Genomic DNA, 13,838 nt, shown 5'->3' on the forward strand with positions numbered 1-13,838 from the left:
ATTGCTTTCTCGTGATATGGCAGAGCAAGATAATGTCGTTTGAAAGCTGTTAGGAACCATCTTGTAACCAGCCCCTTATAAACACTGTTTTATCTGCCTTGCACAGCCAAACTGTTTGGGAAATGAATGTGTTGACTCATTCTGAGGCATCTCATTTTTCTTGGCACACACAAGCACTTTGGCCAACCTCGTATTAGTAATTATATTACCATAATCCTCATCTTCTTGCAGCTCAGCCTTTACAACTGGCTTACAGAACAAAAACACCCAGGCACAACCAAGTCATTCTGCCTTAACAAATAGATTATGTGAATACTTTCCTTTCCAGCTTGTAAACACAGACTCTGTAACCTTTCTGTCCAAATCAGTAGGTTCTTTATGTTAATTCAGCATTGGCTCAGCTTACTGATGTCAGGTAGAATTCTCAGCTGCAAGACTTCCTACTTGAATTCCCACAAAATGAACACTGTACTATGGTCAAAATCTTCCTTCCCTTTTTATGGCCTTGTTCTCTCTTTGATCTGATATCTCTTTGTGACAAAATCCATATTTCCCATCAAGAGTGGTGCTGAAGTGCTGTATGTTTAGTAACTGGGAAAGTAAAGATTGATTTCCAAAACTTGTAGAAGTATTTTTAGTTCATTTAGTGGCCCCATAAGTTATTTTTACTGAGGAGGTGCCTTGATCTGCACAGTTGTCAGCAAAATGCTTTTGATTCTTTACCTGCCTTACTAAAATAGGTGCCTCCATTGCTATTTTATGGGTGTTTTGATCTTTTAAAGGAATTAGTGCTGACATCAACATTGGAAATTGCCCTTTTCTTACATCTTCGGGTTGTTCAAGGACATTGTGGATCCCAGGATCCCAAACCAGCAGTTTACCAGCTGGACCACAGCACTTGGGCACCTCAGCAGCTCACATGGCTGCACTGAGGTGATGTTCTAAGCAATATTTAAAAATACACCCTTTTTATTGCTGAGTGGAAAGTGCATAAAGGAAAAGGACTGTAAGAAACTGAAATTAATGTCTCAGTATAAAGCATGTACAAGGGGCTGATGAATCAGTTATGAAAGAATAGGTTTTATGCCACTGCTGTATAGAAATGGCATTTTATCCCCCTAAATGTGTTGCAATACACAGATTTAGAGAGGGTGAGGAAATCTATTAAATCCCATTACTGTTATAATGGGTTTGTGACCCAGTAGTTGAATTTTTCTATATCTGTATTACTCCAAAGCTGATCCTGGCTGTATAAATCATCTGTGACCAGTTGTTTTCATTGACAGTGAACCAAAGCTACGTTTGCACGAGCGTGAAAGTAATTAAAGCAGCATTTAGCACGTACTGTTACTTTAATATAGATTATATAAAGAGCTGTTAATATCGCCAAGTATTTCCTAAACTAAATTATCAGACATCAGAGCCGAGTTTGGGTTGTGCTTGGCTCCAGATTTTTGTCCCTCCTGTCCTGTCGCCAGGGTTGTGGCCAGCGGTGCTGTGCCCAACAGCCAGCAGATGGCCCCTGATTCCTCCTTTTTCTTCCAGCAACGTGCTCAGTGAGTTCCTGAAACAAGATTAAAATCTCTTGTACTTAATGAACCTGCTGCCTCGACTCAAGAAATGCTTAAAAATAAACTAAGGCAATTAGAGATGGAGTTAAACTTAGCACAGAGAGACAGGAGGCCAAGATTGCTGTTTGTACCACCAGGCCAGCACAGAGGATTCGGAATAGGGTGCAAGTTCCCAAGAAAATGTTTTTTTTTCCCCAGCATGTTAGGTGGCACAGAGCCTGTGCCTCTGGCCTCCTCTTCATCTACCCATTGGTGCCAGGGAAAGCAAAGGGGGTAGGATTTCCTGGCCCAGCTTCATCCCTCTCTGGATGGATGGATGGATGGATGGAGCTGGGTCTGGTGTCCTTGGTGGCTCAGGCCAGAGGATTGAGGCCTCAGCGTGGCTCGGGATCTGGCCTAAGGATTTGCCTTAAGAAGCAAAGCAGAGGATCTAGGCCTTCCATGTCTGTGTTAGAAACAACTTCCTCTGCACAGGCAGAGCTTGCTCTCCATGTTCCCTGAGTCAGGAATGCTGTGGAAGTGTGCGCTGGGCACTCTTAGGGCAGGTTGTTCTTACCATGCTGGTGTGCTTTCCATCACTAGTTCTGCTCCCACAAGCAGAGCAGGTCCAAGTGCCGTACAGAAATGCTGCTTTGCTAACCTGCCGTCTGCTTTCATAGGTTTTTCAGCCAAATGTTTGGATAAATGCTCAGAATCAGGAAACTCTCCTGTCCTGAATGCAACAGGACCACCCAAAAGCCTTCCATGGAGAACCTTCCATGGAAACTGTTGCCTCAAGTCCCAGGCTGGTGGTTCACAGGGGCTCCTGTTTTGGAGCACTGCGCTTTCCAGCTGTGGAACCAATGAACAGTCAGGTCTTTACAAAGCAGTGAGTAACTTCCAGTGCTGTTTCTCTGATTGGAGTTGGAAGACGCCCCAGGATAATAGGAAATATTTAATCCTTTATATTTCTCGGCATAGCTTGGAAATGATTAAAATGAGTTCAGGCTTATTCTTCAATATACTCATGCAGGATCTTGACAGATGGGAACATTGGTTGCTGTTGCTTAAGGGAAAGGTTAATATAAGTAAAAAGAATTTCGTTTCCAGGATTACATGCATGAACTTGCTGCCAGTAGAGGTCCTGAACACTCCTCCTTTCACATTAGCAGGATGTTCAGATTAAACTTGAAGAGAAGACAATAATGTTAAACATCCACGGGCTAAATTCTAAGCCTGATTTAGAAGCAGGCAGGAGAACACAAAGCCATTTCTGTGCTTTTTGTCTTACCAGGTCTTGCTCTTTGAGGGGCCCTGTGTTTGTTGGCAGAAGGAGTTTGCAATGTGTATGAACAAGTGCCAGTCCCTGTAATTACTCAGAGAAATACTTTCTGCCACGAATCTCTCTCTTGGAATCAAAATAGAATTCCCAACTCCTGGCCTTACCTCAGGGCTGTGATCATTGATGCTATTTGTAGATGAAAGGAGGCTCAGTCTGCCCCTGTGTTTTTCAGAGGGGATGTACAGTCTTGCCTGACACACCACACCGTTGTTAAAGAGCCTGTGTAATTTAAACTGGATTCCTGCTTTTCCTCCTGCCTTCTTGTTTAGCACTGACTTAGGTTGGGCTCGTGTTCCAAATCTTAGCACACTGGGGGGTAAGCTTGGTCACAACCTTGTAAACACGTGATTACCCAAACACTCGTTCCACAGCATTACTCTCAGTGGCAGGGAATGGAATTCAAGGCTTTATGGGAGATTATGAAGTGGAAGAATCGTGCAGTTCCTTTTCTCTTGCAAACACTGAGCTCAGCCCAGCTCTGTGCCAACCTGGAGTTCCCACAGGCATCAGGGGACACTGTAAACGCTTAGCACCTCCCAGGATCACAAACCCTCAATTCACAGGTCTGAAGGGTTATCTGAAGGGTATTTTGTAGCTGGAGGGAAGCTCACAGAGCCTGGGACAAACTGGGCACAGTCTGTTTAAACTGGAAGCTGACAGGCTGAAAAATAAGCCACTTTAGCTCTGCCATAACTTCCTGATAAAGCAGCTCAGCATAATTTCCTTCCCCACACCCCTGATTTTCTGTTATTTCTGTGGGGATTTTCATAGAGTATCAGGGGAAATACATGAAAAGATAAATAAATGGGAAGACTGCAAAAAAAAAAAAAAAAAAGAAGCACTCCCCAAGTTGGGAAGTGTCTGTTGAGCCATAGAACCAATCACTGAATGGTTTGGGTTGGAGAAGACCTTAGAGATCACCTCATTCCAACCCTCTGCCCTGGGCAGGGAACAGGGAATCTCCTGGAGGACCAAACCAGAGCCATTTCAGTTGGATTTCAAGCCAGCTCGGAGCATGTGCCAAATCCCAGCCTCGACTTCAGATGGCTGAGGACCAATTCCACACTCTGTCACAGCATTTCTGAATGACCACGAACAGTTCCCTTCTCTGCTGGAAACTGGGGCATGTTTTATTTGGGAGGCACTTTGGAATCACTTGAAGAACAACATCGTGGAAGATGCAGACAAGATATTGCTGTTGGGGTTTCAGAGGCCATGACGCTGTTTGAGGAGTGTAAAGAAAGAGAACAGATACAACTTTGGAAAGTTTGTTGATAATCTTACACTCCTCCTCTTCAATGGGTTTTACAGGCTTTTATAATTAATCCAACTAGACAAGGGACCAGGATAAGGGAATACTATCCTCACTTTGCAGTTCCACAGAGAAATACTTCATGCCAGAGCCGAGCACTGAGATCCTGATTCCCAGTCTTGTGCTCACATGAAATTTCTGAGTAATTAAACTTCCTTTACTCATTTCAGCTGCTCCTCATTAACCAGGAGTACAAACTCATTAGAGGAGGAACTTTTTGTTACATGTGCTCAGAACGCTGGCACAATGAGGCTGTGGATTCTTCTGAGCCTCTCCAAGTATTACTGGAGTGTAAACACCAATCATGGAGAAGGCACTTCTCGTTTTTAATGGTTGTGTCTCAGAAAGCAAACAGTGTTCAGTGCTACTTTTATTTAAATTTTAGTGCAATTTTCAGGTCTTTACTTACCTGAGTTGAGCCCTTGTCAGGAAATCTTTACACTTCTAAAAAACAAAGAAGAAATTGTATGTTTAAAAAAAAAAGAAAAGAAAAAAAAAAGAAAGCTGTTTTTTACCTCTCTAGCTCTGCACACTCGTGCTGCCAGAGATGAAGAAGTGGCTTCTTCTGACCCAGGAGAGTTTTATTCTTCATGCCTAAGACCAACTGCCCAGAACAAAAAGATAACTTTCAGCTAAGGAAATTTCTTTATTATTGTATTTTTAACTTCAGCTCACATGATCTGTAACGCCCTGAACTGAGAACTATAAAGATCAGAGCAGATAATGCTCCATTACCCAGCTCTTTGAGTTCCTGCAATCCTACTTGGGCAGAGTTATCTGCTTTGGAGGATCAGGACTCCTCCATTTGAGCAATCTGAGGCACAGATCACATCAGAAATTTCCATAACATCTTGCCAACATGGTGTTTTTCAGATCCATAACCTCAGCATGTCTGATAATCAGAAAGTCAGTGGTGCTACAGAGAGCGAATTCAGTACAAAAATGCACTTACAGAAAGACTATTCAGGCCATTAACATCGACTGTACTCTCTTTTTTGTCATTAAAAGTTACCTTCCTAATTAGTTTGTTCTGCCAGTCGCATGCAGGAAACGCAGACACTCTGCTATTCTTACCCATTGCTTCCACTTTGCAATGATAAAGCAGCCCTTTGAATGGTTTCAGGGCTTATTCCACCATTTAATGTGGAATTTCAAATAATCTAACAGATGGCATTGTCATCATTTCTCCTTCCCCACAGAATGAAAATGAACAAACACTTGACATTTCCAATATGTCTTCATCTAATGCAAGAATTTTTAGAAGGCATGGAAGAGTGAGATCTGCTTTGCCTTAGGTGGCCAAAATTGTTAAATGTGTCCTCAAAATCCTACATGAGCCACGAGACTGCAGGAAAAACAGGTATATAGGAACAGAATCAACGTGGTGGTGTCTTGTACCAGCAGCTCTGCCCAGAACAAAGCAGGAACGTGCAATGCCAGAGCTGCTGCAGCTGGAGAATGAGCGGGGAATGCTCATTAGAGAAATTAGCTCGAGCTGCTGCAGTGCTTAGAAATCAGCTCACATTTACAAACCTCCAGCAGATGCATCATTTGGCAAAAGATTCTGCAGGCGGTGATTTTGCCATTCATCAAGGATCACCTCTTAAATCTGGGAGCCGGGTGAGGGTGCAGATGACACAGGAGGATAAATTTAGAGATGGCTGAAAACAATTATTTTGATTAAGTCTCCAGCCAATGAGAGTAAGAGCCTTCCTATTCCTCCCCTTCCCCCCTCCCTCACCCCCCTCTGATGAAGGGGGAGGAGACTGTGTGAGTAGAAGTGATCTTCATTTTCCATGTGGTAGATATTTGGATGTAGGTCTGGCTGCTGCAGGCTCTGCTCAGCGTAGTAGGGAGTGTATTTTATGGGATATGATGCTTTGCTTCTGTGTTAGCATCAGTTAGCCTTGGAAAAGGAGCTAGAAGGGGAATATGCAAGTTTTCTTACCTGGGAAAGGGGAGACTATAGTTGTTAAAATAAAAAAAAAAAAAAAAATTGGCTTCTTCTTGACCTCTCCTGCCACTGAGACGAGCCCTCAGACTGGGTGAGTTGGTTCTTCTGGGAAATCTTTGTGAAGTTGTCCCCAAGCTCCCCTGGCTCCTGAGCTGCTCCTCGCTCATTCCAGCCTCTCCCAGCTTTGACAGTGTTTCCCCATCTTAGGAGCTCTTGGTCTAAAGGCAATGCCCACTCCTCTTTTTTAAGAAACATCAACAAAGGCATCCTTTAACCAGTTTGAGCTGTTTTATCAGAAACAAAATGATGGCTGACTGGCAAAATTGTGTCCACTGAGTTTTGGCTCACTGTTATTGTAGATGTCGGGGTTTTGTCTTTAAAATAATATTAATATGGAGATAAAATGCCACTCTAAAAAAAAGTTATTTTCTGTACAGGGGTCTTCACATTTTGGGTATTTTTGAATAGTAGTTTCCTTTGGGATTATTGCAAACTGGTTTGGGTTGGAAGGGACCTTAAAGCTCATCTTGTTCCATCCCCTACCACGGGCAGGGACACCTTCCACTAGCCCAGGTGTCTCCAAGCCCTGTCCAACCTGGCCTTGGACACTTCCAGGGATGGGGCAGCCACAGCTTCCCAGAGAAATCCATTCCAGGGCCTCACCAGTCTCAATTTCTTCCTAATTCTTAATCTCACCATGACCTCCTTCAGCCCAAGGCCATCGTTCCTCTCTGTGTGTAAGTTCATTGCCAACACAGCTGAAGGCTGAAGTCTGTGCTTATCCCTAAGTTATCCTGCCATTCCTTTTTCCTCACTTCATTTCCAAGTGGATTTGAAGAGGTTCCTCCTCCCCTGCTTGGTGTAGTTACTGCTCCTACTTGCACTGTTATATCAGAGTGGAGTTAAACAACAGCCAGAGCTGAGAGTGGTTGAAAAACTGAGCTGAAGGGCTGTAACTTTTAACACCATAAACTACAATTGCAAAATAAAATAGCAAGAGCATGGAAAAAAAGAGATTTTATCTTATTTACTCTCTGGTAATTGTTGGCACTTGACTACAGTCAGCTGCCTGTCTCTGATTGACAGCACAATTCCAGCCAGAGAAATCAAAAATAGCCCAGCATTTGAGTAATTTTAGTCTTTTTATAGCCTAATACTGTCACAAATAAAAGCCAATGTAACAAGTAGGCAAATGAAACTCTCTTCATAGGTGAACTGGGTAAACTGGGCAGTGCTGTGGGAAGATATACCCAGACGGCACTGAATCTTACTTCAGCAACTCGTGCCCAGAATGAAACGGGATTAGTTCCTTTTTTTTGTTCATTAGACTTAATATTTCTGGTATTAGTTAAGTTCTACATCCAGATTCTTGTTGGGGTGAGGAGGATGGCAGAGGGAGGAGGGGGAAGGACCAACCTTTCTCAATATCTCACTCTGAAGGAACCTCAATAAGTAAATTTCTTACCTGATCTTTGTCAGAAAACCCACTGAGCCAAGCAAACTTAGAATAGTTGGAAGTTTCCCGCTGGAAAATCAGTAGTAGATACTGTTTTTATCATTATCTCTTGAGTTACCTCCTCTAATTTATCCCCACACCATTGAGAGAGGAAATAAAAGAATCAATTCTCCAGGACAGGATGTAGGAGGTCATCTTTTCCTGATGATCTGCAGGTTCCTCCTCCTCAGAGGGAGCAGGGTGAAAGCCTTGAGGAGTTCTGCTGTTTCCCCAGGAACAGTGGCATTAGGAATGTTGATCTGCAGCATCAGACACTTTTCTGCGACTGTTTTTCCTTTGTTACTAATTGCAGGTTTTTAATTTGGTACTTGTAGACAGTGCTGGGCCTGTGGCTGATGTTTTGGCACCAGAACACTGGGTGACACAGTAGATTTGCTGGGGGATTTTTATTAGTTTTTTTGGGTTTTAAACCATTTTAAGCACCTGTCTGATTTGAGGACCGACACACAAGTCAAGCTTCATTAACTTGTGAAGTGGATTAGTCATTAAACACCTTTGTGGACGTTTTAATTCAGAATCAAAGTGGCTTTAATTGGATTTAGCTTACTTGGCTTTCCAAGTAAATTCAGGTAAATCAAATTAAGGTTAATTCAGTGGAAAGGAGTGGGCAGACATCCTCATTATGGGCTACATGGAGCAACTGGAAACAGGAGACTGGGCTGGATGGGGCCTGGAGCAACCTGGGCTAGGGGGAGGTATCCCTGCCCATGGCAGGGGGTGGAAGGAGATGAGCTTTAAAAACCCTTTCAACCCAAACCATTCCATGATTTTATAATCCTAAATGTTGAGGAGCAGTACTCTGAAGTGGACAGGAGAATCTTTGTAGTTTTAGGGACTAGCTTCTTAATTTACCAAAGAAATGTCAGGGGGCAACAAATTGAACATAGATAGGAAGAACAAGCTGTAGCTGCTGCATCTTTGGAAGGACAACTGTAAGTCTGCAATTCAAGCTGGAAGTTGTTTCTTGAAGAGATCTCTTAAAGAAGTGGGAATTTGCATCCTAAATAACCCAGTATCAACACTAAAGTAAAGAAAAAAGGTGAGTTCACTTAAATGGGACATCATCTATAAAATGAGGAATGGCAGGTGAAGCAGAAAATCATGAGTTTCTACGCTATCAGGCTTGTTTGAAGGCTTTTCAGGGATTAAAATAAAAAAGAAAAGAAAAAGCCAAACCACTGAATCTTAAAGAATGCAGGATAAATTCAATCACACTGTTCCAGCTGTGACCAGGGAACCTTCCGTTCACCAAGCAGTGTGTTACTAAATGAACACCCAGGTGACATCTGGCCAAGAAAAACCAAAGTGCTCAAGGAGGTGTCACTGATAGAATGACCTGGCTTTTGTTGCTCTTTGGTAAATGCTCTTTGGGTATTAATTGCCTCTCCTGTGATGCCAGTGAATGTAATTAATTCTTGATGATGAAACAGTTCCAGTAATCCAAATTACTTCATTTTAATACTTTTTTTGGTTTTTTTTTGACAGGAAGCCTCCTATTTGCCAGCTGTTGACGCACTGCCTGGCCCGCAGAGTGTGAAGGATGAGGTGCTGCTGATGACCATTTGGCTGACAAGCTGTGGCCAAGTGGCCACAGATCAGTGTGATGGGCAGGTGCCTGACAAGGTGCTGGGAGCAGCCAACATCTACCAGGCCCTCGTGACGTGGCTTCTCTCTCTGGTGAGTGCATGCAGTGACAGGGCACTAAAGGTTCTGTGTTTTGTCCTCCAGTGAATATATCATCACTCTTGAAGTCTCCTCTCTTTCCAACAGCTCTGAAATGGTGGCTGAACAAAGGGGAAATGATGTTCTCATTCACCTTAGAGTCAGTAAATTAAAGTCTCGCTGAAGTCAGTGGGAGTTGGGTTGTGTCTGTAGTTCATGGAGAAGTAAAAAAATTGTTGGGCCAGACTCACAGTTGTTAAAAGTGGCTGCTGGAAGGTGTTAGACTTTGTCCCTGGCAAAATAAACTAATGGATACAGGTGCTTGTTTCTAACCACTTACTCTAGATAAGAACAGATCCTTTCTGGTAGTTGAGAGGGCTGTTAACAAGTTGGGGACTGCTCCATCCTAATTGTCCTTTGGTTCATGTGGTTTTCTCCTCTAAAAAGCCACCTCTCCCTCTCTCCTTCCTCATGCAACCCCTGTGACCCTTCATTCCCTAGGGAAAACAGGCAATGTGTGTTTTCCCTTCCCACCCTGTGTTCTGGCCTTATTCTTTTCCCCTGGGATACCAATCCTGATCCATTGATGCAGTCAAGGTAGATCTCACCCTGAACAGCCAGCCTGCACCAGGCTTTTAAATCACTTAAACTCCACTTAAACAGAATTAATTGTTAATGATCTTCATGCTTCCATTAAAAGGTTGCTAACATTCTTTCATGTTAGTTCAGTGCTAATGAAAATTGCCACTGGAACAGCCCCAGAGCCTGGATCTTCTATTCAGAGACTGGTTAGCTCATGACCAGCTGCAGTGTGAGCTTTCTTCCCTGTGTTCTTCCCATTAAAACTCCCAGAACTCTGATGTGTGGTAGCTCTCTCCAAGCCTCTGAGGATATCTCATCAATCTATTGCACACAGGTTCTCAAACAGCTGCTGCACAGCAATGGAAAACTCTGCATTTCTTTCATTCAAAGAACTGAAAATGTTGGGGCATTTTTAGACCAAAATCTTATCTGATAATCTGTGTAATTCCACTGATTCCCTTGCTGGTGGAAATCAGCATATCTTTACTGATTTCACTGGAGATGTGCTGGTTGGTGCCAGCTGAGAGCATCCTCCAGATGAAACCATTCCCCAGTGGCAGAGCTGCTGCAGAATTTCCCATGTGAAACCAGTGTTCAAAGCACTCCAGGACTGGGCACTGGTGGTGTAAGTGATCCAGCTGACCCAAGGAAAATCCACTCAGGTACTGTGTTCAGAACATGTTTCTGAAGGCCTTTGTCTCACTGTAAATAGTTTGGGCTTATATATGCAGTAAATAGCAGAGCTGATAATCCATCTGCAGACTGGTGGTGGTGGTATAAACTGTGAGAACAACACTTATCCACCAGAACCCTGGGAAGGAATTCCAGTCCTGTAGCTCCAACTTGCCTGTCTCTTCATCCAGAGCGTGTTCTGGTTCAGGCATCTCTGCCTCCCAGGGCTGCTCTTCCCTTCTCCTGGTTTGCTGATTCCCTGTGTCTGGCTTTCCCATGGCTTTCTGCCCTCTTTCACCTGTTTTGCAGGAACTCCAGTGCCTCCATACTCTGTTTCAGGTGTCACTCCTCTCTTTTTTTCTAATCTGTAATAAAGTTTTTCATGCATTCTGCATGTTAAAATGTATCATGTTTCTGCTGACTTCGAGCAGCCTTAAGCGCCAAGAGTGGTCTCTCCTACTGGAACCCTCTCTCTGTGGTATTTACAATAATAAATTACATCCAGGGTTCATCTTGGGATTGGCAGAAGTCACTTTTTAGCCTCTTTGGTTTAGATCAGTTATGTATAGTGGAAAATAAGGTGTTTGCCTCCCACACACGTGTGCACAAAAAAAAATCCATCAGAAAGAAATCGCCTCAGCCAAACTGAAAGGGGATTCAGTGGATGGGCATTGATGGGGTTTGGGCTATTAGAGCACTCAGCTCCCTGGATTGTTGTGTGTTGGGGGATTCTGCTCAAAAGCAACAGAAAAAGATGAAGAGAGGTTTTTCAGTCTGTCTAAAAGTCCAATTGTGTTCCCCTGGATCCACAGGTGCCTCCTTTGAAGAGCAGCAATGGCCCCAAGGCTCCGTTTGAGGTGGTGGGGCTGCAGCAGGCCTGGAGGGAGGAAGGACTGGCCCTCTACGCTGCTCTGGCCCCAGCAGATGAATCTTCAGCCCAGAGCTGCCCCAAGAGCCACGAGACACAGGTGAGTAGCAGCATTTCCACCTGCTGGTTGTGCCCAGCAGCTGTGGGCAGGTACCAGTGTTCTTGACTAAGGACTTGACTGGACATGCCAGTTGGAGCTCAAACTTCAGCAAGTGCTGCTCTAAATTGGAGTGGGGGACCAGCCTGGGACTGTGGGAACTGAAAGATAGCTTGGGTTGGCAATTAGCTGTAAGCACTCCTCAGTTCTGCTGAATTTAGTTTCTTGTGCAGACAAGAAACCAGCTCTCTGTGGCATCATTTTCCCTCTATTGCTCATTAGCTGTAACCTCGCACTGCAGGAATTTAACTGGCTTCAGAGGAGACACTTCTGTGGGACATAAAATGGATTTTGCTCCTGTACTTTACCAGGGCCTGCCCTGTGCAATAAAACACCAAGCTGGAAGGTTCTTGCACACAGGCACATGCAGATGGCACGTGTAAGATAGGGCATGATGTGAATTTGTGTCCTGAGCACAGCAGAGCTATGAAACAGCACCTGTGGGCTGTGGTTTGTTGGTTCTGTCTTTTCATGGAGCTGATACGACACAGGTTGCAATTCTGAGCATCTTGTTCCTTTTTTTATTTATTTTGGAGACAGTTTTTTAGGTGGTGTAGCTGCTCTTGGCTGGTGTGAATACCTATCCTACCTAGGCAGTGTAGCTGATTCTTACTGGAAAGTGTACCCAGGTGTTGCTGGGGAGCAACAATCTGTGTGTAACCCAGATCTCCTGAGAACCACTTGCTTGAATAACTATCCTGTCACTGAGGATCCTCTGAGGTGCTGCCCTGTGCTCTGCTGAGGCTGCTGAGCTCCTCTCAGGGGGCTCAAATCAAGACTTGTGGCTTTAGTGAGCTGATAGTGGAATTTCTACTCCATTTTTGCTCGTTTCACCCCAATAATGTGAACAGATACACCCCCAGGTATCTGGATTATACCTGCTGGACACATCTTGTGAAGTTCAAATGGAATAGGAGGTGTAAACAAGTTCTAAAAACTCATTTGACTTCCCATACTCAGCTGCAGCAAGAGTTCTTCCCTGGCAGCTGAACAGCAAAGGTTGAATTTTCCATGATGTATCATAAAGCCTGGAGTTTGACAGCTGTGGCTCCAGTACTCCTGCAAGCAAATGATTGATGCTGGCACCAAAATGTCATAAATAAAACACTGCCAAAAAAACCCCCCCAAACAATAAGCATTAGTGTTTGGGCAGAAGCGCCCCTGGGCAGAGGCTGATGAGAGCAGGCAGTCTGGTGGACTGGACAAAGGTTTAATGCTGATTTCAGTCTCAGGCAACTGAATTCAAGATGTTTTTCCTCTATGGAGCAAAGCAAATGGAGGAACAGAGTCTGAGCTGCCTCCTGCCTGGTTGCTCCCTGCTGGTTTCAGCTGAGGGGTTGGGCAAAGCAGCAAAATTATTTATTGTTGTGTATGTTCAAAATATGAGCAGTGATACACAATTGAATGAATATTTGGAGGTGTGGGCTCAGGCCGCTCTGAGCATTTGGTTGGAGTTGGGAAGGGTTGAATCACAAGTTAGTGGAACAGGGGGTACAGTTTCTCCAGTCCATGTCATAGAACTGTGGTGTAGTTGAAGCTGGAAGGGGTCTTTTCAAGGCCATTGAGTCCCACCCCCTGCCATGGGCAGGGACACCTTCCACCAGCCCAGGTTGCTCCAAACCCTGTCCAACCTGGCCTTGGACACTTCCAGGGATCCAGGGGCAGCCACAGCTTCTCTGGGCAACCTGTGCCAGGGCTTTACCACCCTCATCATAAAAACCTCACAGAATCACAGAATGTGCTGAGCTGGAAGGGACCCACAAGGATCATCGAGTCCAACCCTTGGCCCTGCACAGGATCATCCCCAAGAGTCACCCACGTGCCTGAGAGTATCATCCAAATGTTCCTTGAGCTCTGTCAGCCCTGGTTAACTACCAACCCACCCTCCCTTTGGGGAAAGAACCTCTTTCCAATATCCAGCCCACACCTCCCCTGGCACAAGCCCAGGCCATTCCCTTGGGTCCCGTCAGTGGTCACCTCAGCTGTGACCTGCAGGTATTGGGACAGTTCCTCCAAGCAGGACTGTGTGTGGAACTCAGTTTCCTCTTGGTAGAGGTTCTGCCTTTGTGGTTCCACTGACTTTTGTTACTTTTGCTTTCCTGAGGCATCTGTAAAGCTGCTGCTTTCCCCAGCAGAGATCTAAGCTGGTAGGAACAACACAAGTCCAAATGTCAGCAGAGACAAGAAAAATAACAGCAACTGGTCTTGCTGTTCCTCCCCCTG

At 44.5% G+C, this 13,838-nt stretch overlaps 1 protein-coding gene across 1 annotated transcript in view; it reads left to right on the forward strand.

Moving 5' to 3' along the window:
- The window catches only part of CUNH16orf71 (chromosome unknown C16orf71 homolog), an 89,906-nt gene that overhangs the window by 20,355 nt on the left and 55,713 nt on the right, over window positions 1-13,838 (forward strand). The window contains exons 11-12 of the mRNA XM_027902478.1: window positions 9,160-9,351; window positions 11,403-11,558. Coding sequence (XP_027758279.1) covers window positions 9,160-9,351; window positions 11,403-11,558 — 348 coding nt within the window. The remainder of the gene's footprint in view (window positions 1-9,159; window positions 9,352-11,402; window positions 11,559-13,838) is intronic.

Source organism: Empidonax traillii, unplaced genomic scaffold (assembly GCF_003031625.1).
Source record: "Empidonax traillii isolate 1590-97213 ecotype Southwest subspecies unplaced genomic scaffold, ASM303162v1 scaffold881:size300156, whole genome shotgun sequence".
NCBI lineage: Eukaryota > Metazoa > Chordata > Aves > Passeriformes > Tyrannidae > Empidonax > Empidonax traillii.